Here is a 26,691-nt window from a genome sequence, read left to right on the forward strand (position 1 = left end):
CCCAGAGTCCCTTGGTGGAGAGGGAGCGGCCTATAAATTGGATAAAATAAAAAATAAATAAAATAAATAAAAATAAATGTGCCAGCAATGCCCCTCTGGATTCTATCTAGAATAAATAGAAAACCTTACGTCTTTCAATAAAATATATTAGTCAGAAAAGTTGCTACCAAACTTCTACTGATTTTTGGTACTACACTACAGCTAATTAATATTACCTGTTTTGCCTCATGCAGGCCTGTTTTGAAATTCCTATAAGATTTTTTCATTCTGGTTTAAAAAGCCCATACAATTTACCGATGCACCATCATTTGATAGCTTGTTCTTGAGTCTTTTTGTTGGTTGGAGCAGCTAAATGAACATGAGAACTCCTCGTGCTTTGGTATGATAGCTTAGTTTGGGTGTATTCAGTAGATTCAGAGCTTCTGCAGCTTTCCAAGGCAGAATTTCTATCAACCAGTTATGAAGATGAGTTATGGGACGGTCACCACCAATCTTTCGATTAACATTGCTGGGGAAAACCAAAGGCAGTGTGCCTATGCTTATTGGTTTCTCTTTTCTCTTCTAGGAACATCAGAGAGAAGAGATTCCATCTTCGGAATTCAGGCTTCTCTGCTTCCCCCATGCCCCTTAAACTCATTTACTTTATGAATCAAAGGGATGCTGTTAAGTAATAAATTTAGATATTAAAAGGTATTTTTCCATAGATGTGTTACTCATAAATTTTTAGTTTCAATAAACATGGTACCACAGCTTCTTAAGTTCTTAAGTATTTAATTTGTTTAGATAAAAATATCTCCCTTGAAATAATTACCAATAGCATTTGCATTTCACATTTTAAAAGTTGTATTATAGAAATAGCCAGAAACTCTCTTGATATGTTAATTGATTTTGATTACAGTATTACCTATTAATAAATGTGAACATGTCAACATTCATGTTGTGATTTTCATAGAAGTTTTTTTTCTATATTGCTTGATTGCTTCTTTCATATCTGTAGAGGATTACATCCAGAAATATTCTTCCATCTGTATGTAAGAAGGAATTCAAAATGTTCTTCAATATATAAAAAATTAATAAAACTAAAACTAATAATGCTTGCAAAACTGAAAGATATTGTGTTTTCATACAAGTAAATTAGCTGAATGTATAACCTCAATAGCAATCTTATTCAGAATGCTGCCACAATGCACATATTATACATTTCATATGTGCATTCTGGCAGCATTCTGAATAAGATTGCCATTCATCACCCCTTACACAACGTCATTTAAAAGAATTAGCTCCTGGCAAGCAGTTATATTGTTTTCCATATGATGATATAGACCCTAGCTGCTGGTCATTGCATTCACAGCTGCAAATGTAAAGAGTTACCTCTTGCAGTTATCTAGTAAATTATATTCTGGGGATAAAATAGAGGGTGAGGAATCTCTCAGTCTTTTTTAAAATAAATGCTGTAAAATAAATGCAATTAATTATGTTAATTAATAATAGCTAAGATAACTTACATCAGGGGTGTCAAACACAAGTCCCACGGGGTGGATCTGCATCCTGGAAATTATAAGGGGCCCACATCGCTTCAGCCTGGTCTACCCAATGCAAAGAGGAAACATCGGGCCAGCGTGGCTTCAGCTCAGTCTACCCAATGCAAAGAGGAAACATCAGGCCAGTGTGGCTTTGACCGGTCTACCCAATGCGAAGAGGAAACATCAGGGCAACGTGGCTTTGGCCCAGTCTAACCAATGCGAAGAGGAAACATCGGGCCAGCGTTGCTTTGGCCCAGTCTAACCAATGCAAAGAGGAAACATTGGGCCAGCGTGGCTTCGGCCCAGTCTACCCAATGCAAAGAGGAAACATCGGGCCAGCGTGGCTTCAGCCCAGTCTACCCAATGCAAAGAGGAAACATCAGGCCAGTGTGGCTTTGACCGGTCTACCCAATGCGAAGAGGAAACATCAGGGCAACGTGGCTTTGGCCCAGTCTAACCAATGCGAAGAGGAAACATGCCAGTAGTTTGGGGAGTGGTGTTAAGCTGGCCACGCCCACCCAGTTGGCCATGCCCACCCAGTTGGCCATACCCAGTGAGTGGCATCAAGCTGGCCACGCCCAGCCAGCCACACCCACCTGCCCCCCCCGAGGTCAACCACAGCCCTGATGTGGCCCTTAATGAAATTGAGTTTATCACCCCTGACCTACATCAACAGAAAGATGTTTAAAATCATAACAATAGCAAGATTAAAATAAAAAGAACTAGGAAACCACAGAATATTATGAAACAGAATCTGTACCCATAGGATATTTAAGTTTCAATGATAATTGTAAATGATTAGGACTGGCATGTGTGGCAGATTTAAGTAACATTCTCATATATAGTTGGCAGTAAATATTATACAAATTGGAATTTTGATCTAAATCCTGATTAGGCTTTTTTAATATAATGAAATTTTTAAATTAATTCATCAATGAGAGGATCCAATAGAACAGAATATTCATAATTTAGGGTTGAATTGTGGAGTTCTTGGTGCTCTCTGAACTTGGTGATTGTTTGCAGATGTTTCACTATCTTAACTATGTAGCAGCATCAGTGCTAATGAATGTAGAGTTTGCTCACTATTTGTATAAGATGTTTGTCCTGCTAGTGTTGGTGAGGTTGCGGTTTTCTCCTTGGTTCTTTCTTGATTAGGGTATTATTTTCTGCTTGTTAGCTGGATTGATGTCCTGTCCAGAGTGGAGGGCACTATATATAAAAGAAAGTAAACCATACATTGACTAGCACTGATTATGTTAGCTAATTGGGTAATAAAACATCTGCAAACAAACAACCAAGCTCAAAGTGTACCAAGGACTTCCAGTCAGAGAGATGTACTCCTTGCTTCCAAAACCCATAATAAATTAAGTCTGTGTCTGTAGGGCTAGTTTTGATAGTATTCTCAATCCTCTGACATCCTCAAAATTTGATAGATCCTTTGCCCGGGGCTTCTGGACTCTTCTTTGAAATCTAGATTTTAGCCAGAGGTTTGTCTCTTAATCTTTTGCTCTTTTTGCAGAATGCTTCAATGGGACTCAGCCTCTTAGTCTTAGAACATATTCTTCAGCCTTCTTCCTATTGTTGTTTTTAAGTGCATCACAAGGTTTAATCAGCAAGTGAGGTTCAAACCAATGCTCTATCCTCTTCTTTAAGCACAAATACATTCTCTGCTTCCCTTTTCTGCCTTTAACACTTTACTAAATTGACTAACTTTATTAATACCACATTCTGCTGAATACTGTCCTTCAACATAGCCAACTCTGCTGCAATGGTAACAGACTGCTTTTTCCAACTCCCACATCCCATTTCCTTTCCCTCCTACTTTTATTTTGTGGATATTATTAAAATGCAATAATCGCAAGAAATGTAGGTTATAAAAATATTTATGAAAATCATTTTCAAAGCATTTTATTGCTATGCTAATAATTTTATCTATGAAAATGACTCGTTTCACTCAGGGATGTTGCATTACTCTGTAGTTTGCTAGGCACTTCTGAAATAGGCCAGAATGAAGCTCTAGCTGAATCTGAAAAACTTAAGGGACAATCTTCAGAAAATGTAGGATCAGGCTAGATGAATTTGCCATTCCAAAATCATCTATGTATATTTTAATATTAAGTCAGTTTCCCCTCAAATATTATATGTTTATATGAATTGTCCAACAAGTAAATGTGCTGCAGTAAAACATGCTTTATATGTTTCAAAGTATGACTAGTACTATATTGAAATTTACTTGGCTGTAAAAATTATGATGGATTCTCTTTAAAGTTTTCAATTCATCTCTTATAGGAATGAAGCAACTATTATCTCAGGGAGAAGACTGGCTGCACAAGTCTGTGAGGAAATACAAAGAGATATCGAATCGTGGCTTATCCTGGGACACAAGAGACCTCATCTCACTGTTGTTTTAGTAGGAGAAAACCCAGCTAGTCATACTTATGTAAGAAATAAAGTAAAAGCAGCAGCAGCTGTAGGTATGACATTTTTTTTAAAAAATAGAGGTTGTGCATTGCCAACCCAGATTGTTTATAATATATATAATATTTTACTTGCATACAATTTTATTTTTTTGAATAGTGAGGCTTTAGCGGATGTGGCAGTGAATGCAAAGCAGGAGACCCATCACACCTATTCAGGGACAATATTTTCATAAGATTTGGGTGAGGTAGGGCAAGATTAATATCAGCCTTACCAATAACAACTGACAGTAAATGTGGCCCTTATTCTACTTTATTGTAAGGCTACATTAATAGAATCTTGCAAGTCTAAAACTTGTGCCATCTCCTTTGCAACCTGAGAATGAGGTGGGAGGTCCTTTCTGAGCCTTTTTTCTGTCCATTATCTGTTTCCTAGACAACATCTCTCTGCAGTCTCCCAAAGTCATTCCTATGTACCATTTCAGTGTGATACCTATTTTATTATTAATTAAATAATTTACAAAATGTATAGGCTGCCCATCTTATCTCAAGGTAATTCTGGGCTGTTTACAATAATAAAAAATAAAAACTATATAAACTAAAAGCTTAAGTAAGTTAATACAAAAGCCAAGCACTATGGCCCAATTAAAAAATGAGGAGGGCAGGAACAGGATATGTGGGAGGTGGGATCTGTCGTTAATTGATCAACCACATTCACTGTGATGCTCCCCACTTAGAGCCCCAAGCTAACAATCAGAGCCAGGTCTCTAGGATCTTCTGGAAGGTCACACCGGCGGGGCAAGATGTTCCACAAGTCAGGCGCAATGGCAGAGAAGCCCCTTCTCCTGGATCCACCCAAAATAATCAGGCTGACCGAATCTGCAGCATGCTTCCTCTGCCAGCATGGGTGGGACAGGCCAATCCCAGTGGGATGAGACTGTCTCTCCCGTAGCCTGACCCATTCACTGATGTCTAAATTCATATATTTCTCAAAAAGGCACCCAATCAGGATCACAGTGATGCCAACATTTTAAACATGTCATGACATCACAGTTCAACTTGTTTCAATGTCACAGGCAAATTTGTAAGTTGTACATTTTGTTGCTTGCCCCCCTCACCCGCCTTCTCTTCCTTCAGGCTCCTAGGAAAACCATTTCTTTAATTTTCAGTAAATTGGGTTTCAGAAAAGAGATTCAACAGTTCCAATTTGTCCACATATGTCCTAGATAGTTAAGCATGTGTGCATTTGTTTTACATGTTTTAGAAGCTTGAGCAAAGATAAATAATAATGCCATTAAATGTGGAAGTACATAATTTGATTTGTGTAGCAAATTTTGCAAGAGACAAAATGCTAAGGATATTTCTTTTGTGGATTGTTTTAGGCATTTATAGTGAAATAATACTGAGGCCCAAGGAAATTTCTCAAGAAGAACTTTTAGATCTCACTGGCAAATTAAACAAGAATTCAAGAGTCAGTGGCATATTAGTCCAGTTACCTTTGCCAGGTAATGAATTCTGTTTCATATGGAGTCAGAAAATAAAATGACTGAGAATATGTGAGAAAAATGCAGTTAAACTAGTACCTCTGTTCTTGTACTAGGGAAGAGATTTATGAATAATCAATTTATTTAGGTCATTGTTGTCTTTACTAGCATTTATTTATCTAATGATTTTTTCTAAATATTTGTTACGTGTATTACAATGCTTAGTCCTTTACAAGCAAAGTTAAAATCTGATTGCCAAATTGCCATATATTTTACCAGTAGGACATCATTGCAGATGTCAAGAGATCAGTTCTGTCCTTTCCAAAAATGTCCCCAAAATTAACAGTAGCTCCGGAGAAAGTTCAGCTTTAAATTGCCATGACTGAAGCTGAGAGAAACATAAAGAAGGAAGTCTTCCTAAATAACTTTTATTTAAGGCCACATAGGGCTTTCCTGGCAATAACCAGCACTTTTTGAAAGAAACTGGCAGCCAATGTATGGTAGTACTCTTAATACAGAAATATTCTGAACTCTTCTCAAGTCCAGACTTTCTGGGATAGATCCAAAAATCGCACCACACAGAGTACATGCAAGAGTTAAGCCTAGAGGTTATCAGTGCTGGTAGCTCTGTTCTAAGATCATCTTCCAGGAAAGGATGCTATTGAAACATTCACTGAACCATCCACTAAACCAGTGGTTCCCAAAGTGAGCGGTACTGCCCACTGGGGGGGGGATTACTTAGGGGGCTGCTAAGAGGCAAGGGGGTGGCAGGGGGGTGCTAAGAGGCAACGGGGATGGCAGGGGGCGCTAAAAGGCAAGGGGGGTGACGGGGGCGCTAAGAGGCAAGGGGCGGTGGCAGGGGGGGCACTAAGAGGCAAGTTAGGTGGCAGAGGAGTGCTGGAGGTGTTCTGCTGTACTGTACTCCTGACTCGCCTAGCTTAGCGCGCAGGTGCGGAAGGGAATGTGATGGGACCGAAAGCGAGAGTCCTTCGCCACGCGGCTTGTGTGGAGGTGGCGGCTCAGTCTCGCTTCACCAGGAACCGGCGATGCCGCGCCTTTGGGAAGGTTTGGGTCTCGCGTGCACCTTCAATGGGTGGAAGGGCTGGGTTCTTGTTCATCATGTGAGACTGGCAGTTAAAACTGCGCCTCCAGCTGTGGGGGGGCGGCGGCCGTGAACCCCTAAACGTAGTGATGGAGTTGTCTTCCCTGCTGCTCGACGGCTTTGCCACCTTCCTTCTCCGCGGCCCGCTGTTATTTAACGAATGGGCGTGTGGGTGAACAGCTTCACAAGAGCTGAAGGTCCTGTCCCACCCAACATGAGCGCACAGAGACCCTCGGCCGGTCTGTCATGCTGTGTAGAAACTGAGTTGCTGCCTCCGTAAAAAATTGCAGGGGAAGCTGAAATTTTGGAATCTGATTCTAAGAGGAAGAGCATCTACTCCGCTTGAACTACTTTCTTTTATAAATAAGGATTGAACAGCGTACAAAAGAGGTTGTGGATTGTAATCCTTTCATGCTGGGGCAGGGCGTGATTTTGCAACTACTTCATAGATGCAGGGTTTTTTTCTATAGTATTAGTAGTGTTAATAGGATTCTTTTTAAAATCATCTGGATTAATAAACAATCTTAATCTTGCCCACTGCTGGAAATACTCCAGAAAATGTGTTTTAAATTAGTAATAATTTTTTTAGCATTAGTGGCTGGCTGATCTGCTGAAGAGGGAGGCACGTTTTGTTCCGAATAGTTTGTGGAATTGAGACAAGTGGTTCTCAAGCATTGACACACCTAATAAAAGTAGCTTACATTGCAGTTTAACATCATGTCCTGACTTCATCCTTGAGTTTCCACCCAAAATGAATTGTCATTGCCCTGATCTTGTTCCCAGTAATGAGTGAAAGATCTTTAATCATTAGTTGTACTAGCTATGAAGTGCCATTTTTCCTCCTTTCCTATTGATTTTGCTTGTCAGAAGGTCACAAAAGTGAGGTTCCGGTTCCGGCTGCGGTACGCAACGGGCAAGCTTTGCTTGCCCCGCGCACTCCTGGTGGGCTCCCCTTTGATCGGGGGGGCACAGGACGCCCTGGAGGGGCTCCTGCTGAGGGGGCGGCGTAGCGGGGGATCCCCTGTGTCGGTGGCGACTGGGGAGGCTCCCCGCATCGCCCTAGGCACCGGGAGGCAAGAGGGGAGGCGCCACGGCGTCTTTGCGTTGAGGCAGCCGGATGAAATTCAAGATTCGAAGGACGCAGTTGCAATGCGGTGAGATGGAGATTCCCCCCCCCCCGTTCCCTTTGATGAGTGAAGGGGAAAAAAAAACTGTCAGCCTTTTAGAAAAACTTTCAACTTGTGGCTGGGAAGTGTGATTGGAGGGAGGCGGATTTCCCCCCCCCTTGGACAAGCGGCTTTAAACTGTTTTGCTCCCTGCCCCCAGAAGAGGAGGGGGGGGAGCCCTGGAATGGAATCACCCTCATACCAAATAGCAGATTTCCTCTACTGCAATTGTGAAAATGAGGTGATGATCTTTTTTTTTGAAAACTTTAGAAGGTCACAAAAGTGATCAACATGACCCCGGGACACTGCAACCATCATAAATATGAGTAGGTTGTCTGAATTTTCATCACATGAGAATGGTGCAACGGTTATAAGTGTGAAAAACAGTCATAACTCAATTCTTTCAGTACCATTGTAACTTCATACTGTCACTAAACTAATAGTTGTAAGATAAGGACCACCTGTATTTCACAAATTGCTAGGGAAGATACAAACTTGCTCTCTTCCTGCCTACATTCCAAACTCTGCTATCTCTTTGCTCTCTGAAAAGCCTTTTTCCTCCTGCTGCAGACTACAGGTAGTCCTCAGATTATGACTATAATTGAGCCCAAAATTTCTTTTGTTAAGTGAATTTTGCCCTATTTTATTATCTTTCTTGCCACTTGTTAAATGAATCACTGCACTTGTTACTAACGTCGTTAAGTGAATCTGGCTTCTCCATTGACTTTGCCTTGTCAGAAGGTTGCAAAAGATGATCATATGACCTCGGGACACTGCAGTCATGATAAATACAGTATGAGTCAATTGCCAAGCATCCAAATTTTGATCTTACGACCATGAGGATGCTACAGTGGTCATAACTGTCAAAAATGGTCATAAGTCACTTTTTCAATACCTTTTCAATGATGAAGATTTTGATCGTTTGCTGCTTCATACAGAAGTTCATTGGCTATCAAAAGGCAACTGTGTGAGATGCTTTTACAATCTTTTTGACACTGTGGTGGAGTTTTTTGAAGATAAGAATGCCTTGCTTAGTGGTAAACTCAAAGAGATCAGGCATGACATTGCTTATTTATCAGAACTATTTGCAAAGTTTAATGAAGTGAATTTGCTGTTGCAAGGAAATTAGGTCAATTCTTATTAAGGCCAAATCTGTCATCTCTATGTTTATTTCAAAGTTAACTCTATTCAAGCGCAATATAGGCCGTTGCGAGCTATACCAATTTCTGAGCTTCTCTGAGCTAGAAGAGAAAGGTGGGATACAAGATGATGATCTTCAAGTTTTTTGTGACCATTTGGACATGCTACATAAAGATATGTCTGAGCGATATCAAAATCTTCTTTTGATGGAAATTCCAGATTGGGTGATAAATCCATTTTCAGATACTGAGGAAGATGGGGTAGTGGAGGAACAACTCATAGAGCTGTAAAATAACATTGAGCTGAAGCCAAAGTTTAAGAAATCGTACCAAGAGTTTTGGTTACAGAAAGAAATTTCTGATCCTGCACTATGGACAGTGGTTAAGAAGTTCGTTGTTGCATTTCCAACATCATATTTGGTGGAACGTGGCTTCAGTGTGGTCATCTAACTTCTCTCCAAGCAAAGAAATCAACTCCAGATTACTGAACGTGGTGATTGAAGACTTCTGCTAAGTGACTTAAAACCAGACATTGGGAAACTGGTATCACTTCATCAAGCCCATCCATCACATTAAGAATTTACTGAACAGTGAAGTAGTTACTAATTTTTACTGAGTTTACTAAGTTACTAGTAACTAAGGTTCTTGATAAATGACTATCAGACTTTGAAAACCTGATATCATTGGATCATGTTCAACAATTTTGTTGAATTAACATTAACTAAAAAAGTTTTTAAATTGATTTTGAATAAATGTGCAATTAATTATTACAGTTTTGAATTTTACTGTTACTATCTTCCTTCTGTCATGCAAACAGCCCAGTCACATGACCCCCCCCCCAGCCATGCCCACCAAGCCACACCCACAGAAGCGGTAGAAAAAAATTTGAATTCCACTACTGGGTGGGGGGCACTGAGGATCAGTTGTAGCACCAAGGGGGCGGTGGACTGAAAAAGGTTGGGAACCACTGCACTAAACAGCTGCCCTGGCCTTTGCTGCAGCGTTGAAAAAGAATGTATCTCTACTGCCTTGGGTTTCTACAACACATTCGCAATGGGTTGATCGACTGTCTCCTGAAATTATGAAATCTCACAAAAAGCACTTTAATTTTGCCTTGATTCTGTTTCAGCATATTGAATCCTTTATTCGTTTCTTAAAATATGATTTTATTAAATTTCAGAAGAATGAATAAAAACTAAACAAGCAAGAAAAATAGAAAAGAAAGAACCAGACAGAAATCAAGAAAAAAGTGTGAAGAAAAGAAGAAAGGAAAAAGTAAAGACACAAAGAATGGCTTCCAACTCTCTTTGGTACAAATGTACATAAAAATCCAACACAATCTAAAATTAACAATTGTCTATATTACTTCTATAATCCCATATGATTCTAATCATCGAATCCCAAAATCAAATTTTCATTTTTCTCATTTTTTTGCAAAAAGTCCAAAATTGGCTTCTAAGTATGGTTGAAATAAAACTGCTTTTCTTTTCTTTAATCAAAGCTGTCAATTTTGCCATTCTGCCAGTTTTGCCATCAGTCTAACCATCCATTCTAGATACTGCAAGTATTCCTACCTTCTTGCATGCAGGAGTCTTGCTGTGGTTATAGTACATAAAATAAGTTTCCATTCCCAATTAAACATGAGCACTTGGAGAGCCACTCCATTATCAATCATTATCTGGTAGGGATATAGAAAATAATTTGAGTGTCATCAGTATATTGGTAGCATTCAGCTTAAAATTGCTAATATTTAGCAGTATCGTGTAGATATTGAAATGCACAGAATTGGAGAACTGATTTATGTCATGCAATTGTCCATTTCATAGAATCAGGGCTGGAAGGGACTTGAGAAGTAGGAGACTGTATCCTGGACAGATGGCTGGCCAATCTTTTCTTGAGGACCTCCAGTGATGGAGCACTCAAATTGTAAAAGGCAAGCTGCACCATTGATTAACTGTACTTAGTGTCAGGAAATTTCTTTTTACTTCCAAGTTGGAGGAGTCTTTGGAGAATACGTTGACCCCTTCTTCTATGTGATAGCCTCTCAAATACTGGTAAATAGCTTATATCATGTCACCTCTAATTCTTGTTTTTGTTAGACTAGACATACCAAGCTCCCGTAACTGTTCATGGATTCCTTCCTAATTTTTCTTTTATTTTATTAAAGTCAGAATTCTTAACACCTAAAACATGAATCTGACTCTACCCTTGTTGTGGTGAATTCTAGTATGACATGGTCACTCTGCCCTAACATTCCTCAAATTTCTACTCCCATGATCATTTCATCACAGCTAGGATTAAGTCCAGAGAAGCTGATTGTTTGGTTCCTGTCTCCCCTTTTTGGGTGACAAAGTTGTCAGCCAGGCACATTAGGAACCAATTCGATCTCCCACTACTTGCAGCGTTTGTTTCCCAGTTGATGTCAGATAGTTAAAGTCCCCCATTGCTACAATGGACTGTTTCCTGCACACTTCAGCTAACTGATTAGCAAAGGATTGTTCTATTTTCTCCATCTGGTTAATAGTACATGCCTGTAGTATGTGCCTATGGCAATATTATTTCTTTTACCTCTAATATTTACCCAAATACTTTCAAGAAGGTTTTCATCTCTAGTATTCCATATTTCTGTAGAGGTCTAGTAATTGTTTACATGCAAAGGTACTCTTCCTCATCTGTTGAGTTAGTTCTCCTTCTTTTGAACAAATTATATCTTTCTAGCAGTATGTTCCAATCATGGATTCCCTCCTATTAAGTTTCAGTAATAGCAATAACATCATAAAAGTAAAAGTTAAGTTTCCCCTCGCACAGATGTGCTAGTTGTTCCTGACTCTAGGGCGGTGCTCATCTCAAAGCCCATTTCAAAGCTGAAGAGCCAGCGCTGTCTGAAGACATCTCCATGGTCATGTGACTGGCATGAGTAAACACTGAAGGCGCACGGAACGCTGTTACCTTCCCACCAGAGGTGGTTCCTATTTTTCTACTTGCATTTTTTCATGCTTTTGAATTGCTAAATTGGCAGAAGCTGGGACAAGTAACAGGAGCTCACTCTGTTACGCGGCGCTAGGGATTCGAACCAAACTGACAACTTTTCTGATTAACAAGCTCAGCGTTTTAGCCACTGAGCCATCACATCCCTACAATAACATCATACCTACTCCCATGTATTCAAACTTCAAGTTCTCCCTATTTCTTAACCAAACTCTGAGCATTAGTGTATAAGCATCTGAGCCTTTTATGTCTGATCTTCTGTTTGTTTTCTACTGTCCTATTTTATACCTAAGTTCCCAGTCCTTTTCACCACTCCCTTTCTCACTGTCTGGTTGGTTGTCTTGGGGATTATGCTTAAAGATTGGTCTTCCTCCCCTTCCAGTTTTCTTTAAAGCCCTTTGGATAATCCAAGCCAATTATTTGCCATACACATTTTTCCTGGTTCTTATGAGATGCAGCCCATCTTTTGCCAGATGTCCTTCCTATAGGTAATTCAAATTATGGTCCAAAAATCCAAAGTTCTTTCTTTGGCACCATCTCTTGAGCCAGTGGTTTACTTCTAGAATCCTCCATTCCCTTGTTGGGTGTTGACCTTCCATTGGAGATGAAAACATCACATGTGCTTCCAAATTGCCTTGCTTTTCTGCCCATAGTCGCTTGAAATTGTTCTGAGGCTCTTAATTGCACAATTTGTCCCAGAAGAAAGAGATAATAATCGGTGGGCTAGATTATTTTAGTAAGCCGAGAGGTTTACAAATGGTTCTGTTCCTTCTGTTCTGTTCTGAATAGTGAATCATAGATCATTAACCCATCCATGCCTTAATTTTTTGGGGTAGGGAGGAGTCTAAGCTGTTTTATTTCCTGTCACTGGACCACTTGACAAACATACTTCTCCATGTGTCTGCATGTTTCCTTCCAGACAAAGGGTAAAAAATGGCAGGAACAGCCTTTTCAGATTGTTTACTTTTGAGTGACATGCTGACATTTCCTTTCCTGTTTCTTCATAGTTATTTCTTTTTTGTTGTGTTTGGTTTGGATACAGACATCTGCCTTTACTAGGAGTTCATTATGTTCACCAATGAGTCTCAGAATGTCTGGTTTCAGAGTGGCTAGCCTTGTCTATAGATTCTTCAGTTTTTCTTCAAGTAATTCAATTAATTTACGTTTGATATAGATGGGCAAGAATACAAATATATTGTAGGTAGCTACAATGCTAGCCTCTTTTTCCATGGCTTTGTTATTATCCATACAAATGCATCCAATAATACTATGGTTTTTCTTTTGTGGTATTGTTTATAACTGCACAAGACGCAGGCAAATTGAATCTTTATAAAACAATCTTATCTGTGTCAAAGAGTTAATTCCGCAACACTGTTTCTGATTTTTTTTAAAAAAAGCTTTCTGATAAAGATTAGCCTTTTGCTCCCTCTTGTGATTAATGTTGAAATAACACTTCAATATAACGGAGCAAAACAGCCTTCTGATAAAAAATAGAATTTTTTTTTGCCCTAAATCACATAGTCTTCTGTTAAAAATTGATCTTTCTCTCAGATTAGCCTTTTGCTCCCTCTTGTAGTTAATGTTGAAATAATACTTATATACAATGGAGAAGAGCAAATTAGGTTTCTTCTCTGTCTCCTCAGTTCACAGTTTACAATCCTCAAAAAACTTGCAGCTTTGCTTTGTAATTAATGTGAACAAAGCCTTGCTTTGTTAATGTAAACGCAGTTTACATTTCTCAATAATTTGAAATCTTACTTTACAGTTAGTGTCTAAAAAATAAAAATAAATAAAACATAGTCAAAATTGGAGAACCATTCAGTTCGTAGGAAGAGAAGAATTATAGGCACAGATTTGCAATTGGTATAAAAGAAGAGGTTGGAAGATAAATGCAACTGCTGTGGTGTTGTAATGCTTGTCTCTTCAGCATAACAAATGGAAGGCTGGATTATAAGTGAAAAAAAGTCTCATTTTAAATTGCAAAAAGCAACAAAAGCAACTCAAGGTAATTTCAATTTAGCATTTGTCTGCTTTTACTGAGGAATTTTTGGTGGATGGAGAAGAGGAAAGCAAAAAGAGAACAAAGAGAGCTCTGATCATTACATGTCTCAACTGAACTCACCCAAGTAAAACTTTCATTTTCCATAAAGTCTTCTCTTCTTTCCCTGTGGGTCTTCTGAGCTTGTTTGAGACTTTTAATCCATTCATGCTGCAGGAGTTGCCTTGCATTCCTGGTACAGTTCCCTCTACAACATCTGAATTGCAACTGTTTCCAAATAACACCTGAACACCTTTCTAAGGAATAGAAATGGAATTACTATAAAGCAGGAGCATAGATTACCAAACTTCCCAGGTGATCCAGAAGGAAGATATGATTGTCAGTGGTATCGAAGCTTGCTGAAGAACCACTACCAATTCCCTATGCTAATCCTCAGTCATCGTCCAGCAAGTCAACCAAGACAGTCTTAGCTGCATTGCCCTCAATAAATCCAATTTGAAATGTTTCAAGATACAGTAATCTGTCTAGAAATATCTGTAGGAAAACTTATATTCATCTCTTCAGAAGATCAAAGCCTGATTTGTGGCCATCTCCAAGGGATTTAAAGCAGGCTTTTTAAGAAGAGATCTTATAATTTTATCTTTTAAACATTATTTTAAACATTATACTCAGTTAAAAATTAAATTCATTTTGTCCCTCTTTCCTTCCCCAAGTTACAGCTGGTATAGATGCTACCTTCAAATATTGATGATTACCAAACTTATATTGATGGAGTAAACACAATTTTTAGAACAAGCTGTTCCATCAATTATAAGAACGGATCCTGCTCTTTGTAGCATGTTCTCAAAACAAAGATGGGAAATTGGTCTGAAATCAGATTTGTGATGATTTAACACATTTCTAAAAATGATTTTTTTAGATCACCTTTATTGACCCTAGAAGCACAGAATTTCTTACTATGAATTAACTTATTAGAAATGAGTAATTTGAGTTGTGTGTTGGGTTTTTAAGCTAATGCATCCTAAAAATAGGATTCAAAGCACATGATACATGTCAAAAGAAATATCAAATCATGATAATACCAGTAAGTATGAGAGGGATCTTGATGTGATCAATACCAGTAACTGTAACAGGGATCTTGGAATCCTAGTGGACAATCATTTAAATATGAGTTAATGGTGTGCGACAGTAGCCAAAACACCAATGCAACCCTAGGCTGCATTAACAGAGGGATAGAATGAGGAACACGTGAAAAAGTACTACCGCTTTACAAAGCATTAGTAAGACTAGACTTGGAATACTGCATTCAATTTTAGTCATCACAATATTTTAAAAAATTGAGACAATGGAAAAGTGCAGAGAAGAGCAACAAGGATGGTTAGGGGGCTGGAGGCTAAAACTTATGAAGAACCGTTGCAAGAATTGGGTATGGCTCTAGTCTAATGAAAAAAAGAATCAGGAAAGATATGATAGCACTGTTCCAATATTTGAAGGGCTACCATAAAGATGAAGTATTTTCCAAAGCATCAAAAGGCAAGACAAGAAACAATGGATGGAAGCTAATCAAGGAGAGAACCAACCTAGAACTAAGAAGAAATTTTCTAATGGTTAGAGCAATCAACAAGTTGTGCTCCATTGTTGGAGGCTTTTAAGAAGACATTGGACAACCACTTGGTATTGGTCCAATGATATAGGGTCTTCTGCTCGAGCAGGGTTTTGGACTAGAACAGAGGCGGGTTATTCCCGGTTTGGCCTGGTTCAGCTGAACCGGTAGTGGTAATCTGGCCTGGGTCACAAAACCGGCAGTTAAACAGGCTGGCCACGCCACTGACCAGTTCCCCCGTCTCCGTTGCCATTGCTGGCATCTTTTTTATTAGCTTTTAATGGTTTTCATGCATGCACAAAACCATTTACAGCCAACTGCACATGTGCGAGCAAAGCACATGTGAAGTGAACCCAGCCCCGGACTAGAAGACCTCCAAGGTCCCTTCCAACTCTTTTATTTTATGTTTTAAGATCCCATTTGACTAGAATGAAGAAGGATTTGTTTCAATAGTCAGCATAGTTATATCACTATAGATATATTGTACCCCTCTTGAGTCCCCTTTCCTGGAGAGATGAGAAAAAAACAAAGAGAACAGCACTTTTCCTAACCCAGAATCCCCAATAGAAAGATGACAACTTAAGGGCTTTTAATTAACAGTGCCACGCAAATGCTGTTTTTTTTTCCAATTACATTTTTCAAAGAATAACACCAGATTGCTTATGCTTTATTAAAGCAGTTTAAAATTGTTTATTTCTTGAGAGAAGAAACAGAACATTTGCCATATCTTTTGATTCATAAATTCTCGTGAACAGAAGTACTTTTTCCCTACATATCGCAAAATCAAAGACATCCTCTTTCTAATGGAGAAAGGAATAATTTCTAACATGTCCTGTGGAAAAGTTTGACCATTACAGGGGAAATGGCTCCTTGCAGGTGGTATTTTTTAATTGAGTGAAATTAAATGCATATTTTCCACCATTCCTGACTGGATTAAATTAAGATGTGACCAGTCACTGGAATCAAAATCAGGAATCCCATTATAGACGGTTAACACTTCATATGAAATTACCTCCTTATATATTTACATTTACCCTTAAAAACTGGAACAATACATTAAACAAGATAAATAACAACTATTAGGCTAACTGTATTTTCAAGTAAGAACTAAATATAGAAAAATTCTTTTTTTCCAGATCACATTGATGAAAGGACTGTGTGCAATAGTGTTGCTCCTGAAAAGGATGTGGATGGATTCCATATTTTCAATATTGGGCGATTATGCCTCGACCAGCCTTCCATTATACCTGCCACTGCTGCTGCAGTTTGGGAAATAATAAAGAGAACTGGTAACTAAATCAAGTGTTTTAAGGAAATGGGGGTTAAATGCATTCTGGAAATTTATCTGAGAAAAAGAAGTATAAGCTTAAACTATAAACTATCAGACCCCCATTCTTTCAAATAGTTTCAGTACTAAAATAGGTTTCTTTTAAAATTCGATCAGCACTGCTATCAGGATTCCAACCAATGCCCTAATAAAAGCAGGAGCGTCAAGCCATCTTTCAGAAAAAATCCAGTTGTTTATTAGGAGTGCCATGTCAGCATGAACCAAGTGAAGCCAGCTCTGACTTCACCCAATTTGTGCCTTGCCTCTGACCCTGTTTACCCCTCCCTCCAAGGCCCTTCTGACTGTCACCAGTCACATTCCCCAACGAAGCAATTTCATGGGTCGTAGAAGTCACTCCCTCTGGCTGTTATGGATCTCCATGGAGATGACCTTGACTTCGGCTGGCAGGATGTATTTTATTTAGACTGAGGTGCGAACTCCTAGGTGCAGCTGCGAGGCGTGATTTCCCATCCCCCTGCCTATGGCAACTCGGAAGCGGGTCAGGAAAGCTTCACGGGTTGACACTAATACAATAGTATTAGTGACTCCATTTTTGGAAATTTAAACTCATTCAGAATTGTTAGATATTCCCTGATCATGTTTCTATCAATCTAAAATTTTATTACTGCCCTTTTATTCTTCTCTTTTAATTACCTGATGGAACTCTCTTGTTAGAAAAGTCAATATAAGTTGAATAGCTCTTCCTGTTCTTTCTTTCTTGTTGCTGTTTCATTGGACAGCCCATATATTGGATCTGCTTTGTTCCTTTTATTTTTAATTGATCTAAAGAAGTCTTGCTCTTCTTAGTTTGCAAACTCATTCAGATTTCTGAGACTATTATTCCTTAACTGAGTACTTATTTGTACTTAGGTGATGTGACTTCTTTCTAACTTGTATACTGTAGTGCTTTTTTTTTTAAGCTGTCATGAAATTTTTTGTATCATCAAACTGTCTTCTGTTCTCCTTCATTATTTTTTTCTTATTGTATGCTGAATAGTACTAGCAAAGTACTGTTCATTCTCCTTATTTAAATGCTCAATGAATTTTGTCATTGGAACTGGTTATTTATTCAATTTATATAGCCACCCATTTCACCTAAGTAACTTTACACAGTTTACATAATTAAGAACAACAATTAAAAGTAAAATAAAACCATTAAAGCCCCATTAAACAGTTTATTTAAAAAAAACTAGTTTGCAGAAGAATACAATTAATTATTAACAATGCAATTAACCAACAGGTTTGATACTGCATGATGATGTTAAGAGCCTGCCAGAAAGCCAGCAGGGTGATTGTTCATCTAACCTGAGAAGGACAGGAGTTGTCCCAAAGAGCAGGAGCCACAGCAAACAAGGCTCAATTCTTGGATCCTATGATGTTCCTTATTGGCAGGACTCTTAACATGACTTTTCTGCCAAACTAATAGAATGGGTAGATTTACCTGGGGAGACACAGTCTCTCAATAGTTTGGCCCCATTAGTTGCTTTATATGTCCCCAACAATCTGCTTGTTCAGAAGGGAATTGTTTTCATGTCTAAAATATTGTTCACATTTCATCTGGGCTACCTTATAAAGCAGGAGTGTCAAACTTAAGGCCCAGGAGCCAGATCCGGCCTGGCGGGTGCTTAGATCTGGTCCACGGGACCATCCTGGAAACAGCAAAGGACTGGATGCAGCCCCACTGAGCTCTGCTTTCATTGGCAGAGGGTTGCAGGAAGCCATTGCAGCCTAAAACAGAGTTGCTCCTGATACGAGTGACATTAAGCTTCTCCGCATCCACCCTGGCCACCCGAGGTCCCCTGTTATAAAGAAAGCTTGAGAGCACTGCACTTAAAAAAGAGAAGAAATAAGTAATGTGAAAAGTACTACCACATATACTCAAGATAAGTCTGTCCACAATTAGATAAACCCAATTTTGGAGATGGCACCTAAAATTCTCAGCTTATCTGTGAGTATGTGTGGTAGTTATACTTCTATCTAATACTCTTTAACATTTTGAAGTATAAGCAGAGTGTTGATTATCTACAGTATTTCCAATATGACTTGTGTTTCCTGCATGAAACAATGAATAGGGTTAGATACCGTTATTGAAGACTTACAGTCTTTCTACTAACTTTTAGAAGAAATCATTACAGAAAACAATGGAGCAAGCATGCACGCACAACTGGTTTTTTTTAATGGGATTATAGCTCATCAAGAAGAAGGGTAGCAAAGGAAGATGTTGTTGTATTTATGGGTAGTTAATTTGCTCCAGGTAGAAATTCATGGCAGTGAAGTGTTTCTTCTAAATTCTTCTAGTGAAGTGTTCAGTTTTCTCTTGCACACATGCTTTCTATCTTTGTGATTTTAAATTCCAGAAATAATAATGTAATGGCAGTTCAGTTATATAGATGCTCTTTTGAAAATGAAGAGTGAGCAGCAAGTACAGAATAAGCTTTCTTGAATTATCCTAGGCATAGTAACAGAGCTTATTCTTCTTAGTCCTTTGTTATGGTGTCCATCTTCTCTTTAGTGATCATATTTTGTTTTTTATATAAAGTAAATTTAAAATACTAATTTAACAATGAACAAAATAAAATTGCAATTGACTATTGTGGTTATTATTTGTAAATTATTGTTTTCAAAAACTCATATTAAACTTTTTGTAATAATAAAAGCTGTAAAAACCTAAATCTATTACTGTTATTGTAATTCTATGGTGAAAAATTAAATTAATGTGTAGTCAGGTAAATGAAAGATTTAATTTCACAAACGTCCATGTGTTTTAAATTATTACTATTATTTTTTAAGGAATACAGACATTTGGAAGAAATGTTGTTGTAGTTGGAAGATCGAAAAATGTTGGAATGCCAATTTCAATGCTTTTACATTCTGATGGGGAACATGAAAGGCCTGGAGGTAAATTGAAGAACATTTTACATTATTCTATTGGAAACCTTAACAGGGAGAGAAGGGAAAGAGCTAGAAAAAGAAAAAAGACCTCATTCCTTATTGTGCAAGCAGTAAGCAGTAAAAGCAGTATTGTGCAAGCAGTAAAATCAGTTTTACTTAATCTAAAATAAGATTTCCTTTGGGGATAAATTTATTTTGTACATAAATAAATATCCTATTGCAACTGCTAATAAATGATAAACTTGTAGTTATAGTCTTTTTATTTTTATCTCTTTTCCAGAATTCTTAAGATTGGAGGGGTGGGGTGAGATTATATTCTGTTTTGCACTTATTTAAAAGACCAAAAACATTTTTATCAATAATAATGCATTAAAAATAACATGGGAAAACTAATGTTTCTGTTTAGAAATACAAAACTCCATCTTTATGCACTGAAGGATAATTCACTTTTTCACAAAGACCACCAAAGTGTGCTTTTTCTTTTCTCTGACTTTTCTCTATACTGCCTTTTTTTTACTTATATATGTGACAGGTGATGCTACTGTGACAATAACTCATAGATATACACCAAAAGATCAGCTGATGATCCATACACAGCTTGCGGACATTGTGATAGTTGCTGCAGGTGAGGAGCATTATCAGTTTTTAAAAGTTATTATATGGAATTAAACATCAGTATTGGGCTGTTTCTGTAATTCAAAATTTAACGTGTTTCACTAAAACAAAGTTTGCTAAGATAATATGAAAATCAATGTAGATTTTAAAGGTGTAGTAGTATGCAATTACAAATAATGCAAATCATTTATGTATTTATTTATTGAATTTACATTGTCGCCTATTCACCCATGGCAATTCAAGTAGCTTACAGAATACAAAACTACATTTAAAACAATAAAAACTAACAAAAAAGAATAAACAAATATAGTCCAACATAACAAAGTCACCTCCTATCCCCTGCCCTGGCGACAGCAGATCACACAAGACATTTAATGGGCTCCATCCTGCTTTGGGTTCCCTAGGCCCCCTGGCACACCTAGGTCTTTAGTGCATTGGGGGAAAACTAATCAAGGAGAGAAACGAGTTAGAATTAAGGAGAAATTTCCTGACAGTTAGAACAATTAATCAGTGGAACAACTTGCCTCCAGAAGTTGTGAATGCTCCAATATTATAAGAAGATGTTGGATATCCATTTGTCCGAAGTGGTGTGGGGTTTTCTGCCTAAGCAGGGGGTTGAACTAGAAGACCTTCAAGGTCCCTTCCAACTCTGTTATTCTATATTCTATAAGGTTCCTGTCCTGTCTTGTCTTCTGGAAGAGTATTAGAGTGGGGGGCCATTCTAATCTCTGGGGAATGATGTTCCTGAGAGAGGGAGCCACCACGCAGAAGGACCTTCTTCTGAGTCCCACCAGGTATATCTCCCTCAGGATGGGGATCGCAACATTCCCTGCCTCCCTGCTCTGATGGGTCGGGTAGATATGACCAGCAAGGAAATGTCCCTCAGATAACCTGGCCCCAAACCATTATATTATCTAAAATGGCTGTGGAGCATTCACAGCCAAACTTCAACCTCAATTTATTATTATTCTTTAGTTTTTCTTGGGTTGCTTTTATTTTGTTTTTATAAAAATTGGCAATTTGACAAAACTCTTGAAAAAAAGCCTTATAAACTACATCAGAGATAGGCATGGTTTTGTGCCTCTCAAAATCCTCTGTGTGTGTGTGTGTGTGTGTGTTTGTGTGTTTATTCACACACACACACATGCACAAACCCACACACAAACCCACACACATGGATATTTCATTCACCTTTCCTCATCCCAAACACAAATCCTTGCACACAATCATGCAACATACCCATGCACTCCATTATATTACTTAATGAATTAATGTTGATTGCATGAGAATTAATATTGCCCCCCCCCCACTAAATTTACAGCTTGATTTGTTGACATTCATATAAAGTACTGTAATAGTCTTGCATGGACTAGATAATAAAAACAAGTTACCGTTGTGTGACTGAGTGGAATTTTTCTTTGTTTTTCTAAGTCACTAAGTTTTATTCTGATTAAGATACTGTGTTTTTATTACCTTTAAGAAAAAAGAAGCATATTTCAAAATTAGTATGTTTGTAATAGGCTAGATACACCAATATCTCTATAGAAAAAGTTATCTTCAGACTTGCATTTCATTTGACTAGATTTGAGATTTTTTTGGCATGCAAATATAATGCAAATTATATTTTGCATTATATTACAATTATTCCCCATCCTTCCTTTCTCCCTGTTTCTGATTTCTCCTTCATAGAACTCTGATTCTCCTACTTAAATTGCCATTGAAGTAGGGATCAAATAAGGGGAGCTGGCTTTGTTTTCAGTTCTGCCAGTCTCAACTTTTGGCATTTGTCTGATGAGAACCATTTGCCTTTTTTAATCTCTTCTGTAACTGCTGTTGCTTTCTTCTTTTCAGTTCAAGAATAGAAGTTAGGTTTGCTTCCTTCTTGCCTGAAAACAGTCTCATTCAGCATTTCTGTAATTATCCCTCTCTTTTCTCACTTATGGTACCTGTCATTCAGTCTTCATCTTTGGAAGGTTCCTTCAAGCATTCTTAACCAAGAACTGTATTGTATCGGTCTGTTCTGTATTTGCCTTTTTGTCCTCTTTTTATCAGGATGGGTATGAGTCCTTCCCAGCCTATGGTTCTCCAGTAATGTTAGATCAGAACTTCCAGAGTTCTCTCCCATATTATTATTTTTATTTATATGTTTATTTGTAGAATTCAGGTCTCATTTTCCTTTCTGGTGCTCCAGATAACTTACAGAGTTCATCTCTCACCACTCAAGTTTATCTTAAGAAAGATCCTGTGAAGAAAATTTAAATGAGAACTAGTCATACTCAGTGGGGAGCTTCATTGCTGAGTGGGGAGATTTTAATTTCAGGGCAAATCTATACCTTGTTCTTGCTCCAGTCACTGGTATGGATCATCCTCCAGTTCTTGAGTACAGAAACTGATATAGTCATCCTCAACCCACTCCTAGCCCCATCTCAACTGGCCCTCCTGCCTGTTGTTTCCAAGCAGTCCAATAACAGCTGCTTCTGTACTGAACTGCCAAACTTCTGTATGCGCTGGTGGTTGACAGCTGCCATTTTTAAAACAAAGTTATGGTCCATTAAGCCAATGAACTTTCCTCAATTTTGTGTTTTTCTATCTCTTATGGAAGCTCATAACTTCATTTAGCACTTATGACTCTCTGTGGTTTTTTTGTTTGTATCCAGGTTTGGTGAAGCATGTTCCTCTTGTTTTCTCATCACTCTCTCACAGTACTGCAAAACTTTCCTTTCTTTTGGATTTTTTTCTTAAAAAATTATTGCAATTAGGCACATTGACATGAAATTTCAATACATGCCATTTCGATTATATGACGCATGACCATAGGTTTTCCTTGCTGCAAAGTTTCCTTGGATCAATGGTAGAACATAAAAATGAAGGAACAATCTGTTCTGCATGCTTTCATTTTTCCAGAATTACAGTGACAAAGGAACAGTGGAAGAAGAGGGGGGGGGAAAGGGGGGTGTCATTATTTTTGACATTAATGAAATGTAGGAAAGAGTTGTGAAGGCAGGGATTTATGAAACATCTGGAAAGCAAATTAAAAGAATTAGGACTAGCAAGGATGGACTAGTGAGGACTGGTGCATCTGGGAAAGCAAAGTAAAATGAGGACTAGTGTGGAAATCCCTTAATCAGGCACCAGTATATCCACCCACTCCGAGGTCAGCCATAGATATTTGCCTTTCCTACATAGATGAAAGTGCTCAAAGAAGGGGAAAAACCATTCAGAATTTGTAGACCAAACCTGATCTTGTGGTCAAACCATTGCAGTCCTGACTGGATTGTTTAAAGTTGCCTTCAGGAATAGTCAGCTGCTACAGAGGAGATGTGATATGTGGAATTGTCTTAATCTAATCAATCCTAGGGGACCCTTGTTTATTTTCAAATGTTTGTAATTACACATGTGCATATTTATTTTATTTATTTATTTCTTTAATTCAATTTATAAGTCGCTCCCTCTCCACGAAGGGACTTGGGGCGGCGTACAATTAAATAGACAAGTATATGGCACGGAGGAGGTATATACATAAAAACATTGTTACAATTCATAAATAACAATAGCAATTCATAAATAACAATAGCAATAAAGTTAAAAGACAATAACAATAAAGTTAAAAAGACAATTAAAATACCCTAAAATTTAAAATTTACAATTTAAAATTGCCAGGGGAATTAGAGGATAGAGTTCTAATTAAGCCAGGCCGGCTAGTTGGAACAGGTGGGTCTTGAGTTTCTTGCGGAAGGAGCGGAGATCAGTAGTTGTCCTAATGTCGGGGGGGGAGGTCATTCCAGAGGGCTGGGCCCATCACAGAGAAGGCCCTACTCCTGGGCGCCGCCCTGTGGCACTGCTTAGTGGACGGCACCCGGAGGAGTCCCTCTCTGTGAGAGTGAATTGGTCGCAGGGATGTATGGGGTAGGATGCGATCCCGCAGATAACTAGGTCCTGTGCCATAGAGCGCTTTAAAGATGGTAATCAACACCTTGAAATGCACCCGGTAGACCACAGGGAGCCAGTGCAGCTCACGCAGGAGAGGTGTTACATGGGAATATCTCATACTCCCCATAATCGCCCGCGCGGCCGCATTCTGGACCAGCTGTAGTCCCCGGGTGCATCTCAAGGGGAGTCCCATGTAGAGAGCATTGCAGTAGTCCAGACGGGACATCACCAGCGCATGAGTGACTGTGTGAAGGGCATCCCGGTCCAATAGGGGGCGCAATTGTCGCACCAGGCGAACCTGGTGGAACGCCCCCCTTGCCACGGCTGCCACATGGTCATCCATAGACAGCCGGGCATCTAGGAGGACGCCCAGATTGCGTGCCCGCTCCACGGGGGCCAGTTGCTCGCCCCCAATGGCCAGCGATGGAATCCACTGGTTGAACTGGGGGGCCGGTAACCACAGCCACTCCGTCTTGGAGGGGTTGAGCTTAAGTCTGTTGTCTCCCATCCAGACCTGTACGGCTTCCAAACACCGGGACATCATTTCGACGGCCTCGTTGGGGTGGTTCGGGGTGGAGATGTACAGCTGCGTATCGTCAGTGTACAGGTGGTATCCCACCCCAAAACCACGGATGATCTCACCCAGCGGCTTCATATATGTGTTGAACAGGTGGGGCGAGAGGACCGACCCCTGCAGCACCCCACAAGTGAGCGGTCTCAGGGTCGACCTCTGCTCCCCTGCCAACACACATTGCGTCCGGTCGGAGAGGTAGGAGCAGAACCACCGCAAAACAGTACCCCTTACCCCCAGCCCCTCCAGCCGGCGCAATAGGATACCATGGTCGATGGTATCGAAAGCCGCTGAGAGGTCTAATAGGACCAGGATAGAGGAACAACCCCTATCTCTGGCCCTCCAGAGATCATCTACCAACGCGACCAAGGCCGTCTCTGTGCTGTGCCCGGGTCGGAAGCCAGACTGGCGCGGGTCTAGATAATCAGTTTCCTCCAGGTGGCGTGGGAACTGTTGGGCCACCACACTCTCTACAACCTTCGCTAAGAAGGGAAGGTTGGAGACAGGACGGTAATTAGCTAGCTCAGTTGGGTCCAGAGAAGGCTTCTTGAGTAAGGGCCTCACAACCGCCTCTTTCAAGGCGGCTGGTAAGGACCCCTCACCCAGTGAAGCGTTCACTAGTCCCAAGAGCCAGCCTCGTGTAACCTCCCAGGATGCCAGTACAAGCCAGGAGGGGCACGGGTCCAATAAACATGTGGTGGCTCTCAGTCGCCCACGCAGCCTGTCCAAATCATCGGTGGCAACAGAGTCAAACTCCTCCCAGAATGGTCTCTCAAGACTCACCTCGGACGTCCCCCCTAGATCACTGAGGGGGACCCATTCCCTCCGGATTTGAGCGATTTTATCCTGCAGATATTCCCCAAATTCCCCTGCCCTGCAAGGGGGCTTCCCGCGGCCTCTGTGACAGGAGGGAGCGGGTCACCCGAAACAGGGCGGCAGGGCGGTTATCTGCGGACGCAATAAGAGCGGCACAATGTCGGCGTTTGGCCACTCTTAATGCCACAAGGTATGTCCTTAAGTAGGTTCTTACCTGTGTTCGGTCAAATTCGGAACGGGAGGATCTCCATCTGCTCTCTAGGCGTCTCTTGTGGCGTTTTATCGCCCTTAGCTCCTCGGTAAACCAAGGAGCCAGGGTGGTTCGTTGCCACAGGAGAGGCCGCAAAGGCGCAACCCGGTCTAAGACCCCGGCGGCCGCATTATTCCATGCGGCTACCAGGTCCTCTATCTGGGAGCGGGTCAGGTCTACAGGAGGTGGCCCAAGCTCCGTCTGGAACCTATCCGGTTCCATCAGGCGCCTGGGGCGGAACCATCTAGGACAATCTGGTTCCGCCTCCCCGCGGTGGGGGGTAGTGCCAGGGAAGTCAAGCCGGAGAAGTGAGTGATCTGACCATGACAGGGCCGTAATGACTAAGTCCCCTATTCCCAGATCACTCGTCCACTGGCTCGAGACAAAAACAAGATCCAGCATGTGGCCTCCCTCGTGCGTGGGGCCCTGAATTAATTGAGTCAGGTCCATGGCTGTCATGGAAGCCATGAACTCCCGAACCACCTCGGATGCTTCTCCCATTGACGGCAGGTTGAAATCCCCCATAACCAAAAGTTTGGGGGTCTCAACCGCCATCTCTGCGATCAGCTCGAGGAGTTCAGGCAGGGCCGCTGATGTATAGCGAGGAGCCAAGTATACAATCAGCAGGCCCAGCTGTCTCCCTGGGCCCCATCTCAAGCCCAGAGACTCACACCCGGATGTCTGTGGCACAGTGAACTCTCTCGGTTCCAGACTCTCCCGTATAATCACCGCTACCCCACCACCCCTACCCTGGGCCCGTGGTGGAATACTCGGTAGCCTGGTGGGCACATTTCCACGAGGGGTAAACCTCCCTCGTGGCCCAACCAGGTCGCCGTTATTCCTGCGAGGTCCGGCTCCCCCCCTAATTG

At 40.1% G+C, this 26,691-nt stretch overlaps 1 protein-coding gene across 2 annotated transcripts in view; it reads left to right on the plus strand.

The window, feature by feature from the left end:
• LOC309381579 (bifunctional methylenetetrahydrofolate dehydrogenase/cyclohydrolase 2, mitochondrial-like) overlaps positions 1-26,691 on the plus strand; it is a 46,595-nt gene that overhangs the window by 14,660 nt on the left and 5,244 nt on the right. Inside the window, exons 2-6 of one of the 2 annotated variants that reach the window (XM_081932738.1) lie at positions 3,813-3,997; positions 5,323-5,445; positions 16,558-16,710; positions 19,539-19,646; positions 20,173-20,265. In XM_081932738.1, coding sequence (XP_081788864.1) covers positions 3,813-3,997; positions 5,323-5,445; positions 16,558-16,710; positions 19,539-19,646; positions 20,173-20,265 — 662 coding nt within the window. The remainder of the gene's footprint in view (positions 1-3,812; positions 3,998-5,322; positions 5,446-16,557; positions 16,711-19,538; positions 19,647-20,172; positions 20,266-26,691) is intronic. The other variant, XM_081932739.1, reaches the window with a different exon arrangement.

This window comes from Natrix helvetica (assembly GCF_964273705.1).
Source record: "Natrix helvetica genome assembly, chromosome: Z".
Taxonomy (NCBI): domain Eukaryota; kingdom Metazoa; phylum Chordata; class Lepidosauria; order Squamata; family Natricidae; genus Natrix; species Natrix helvetica.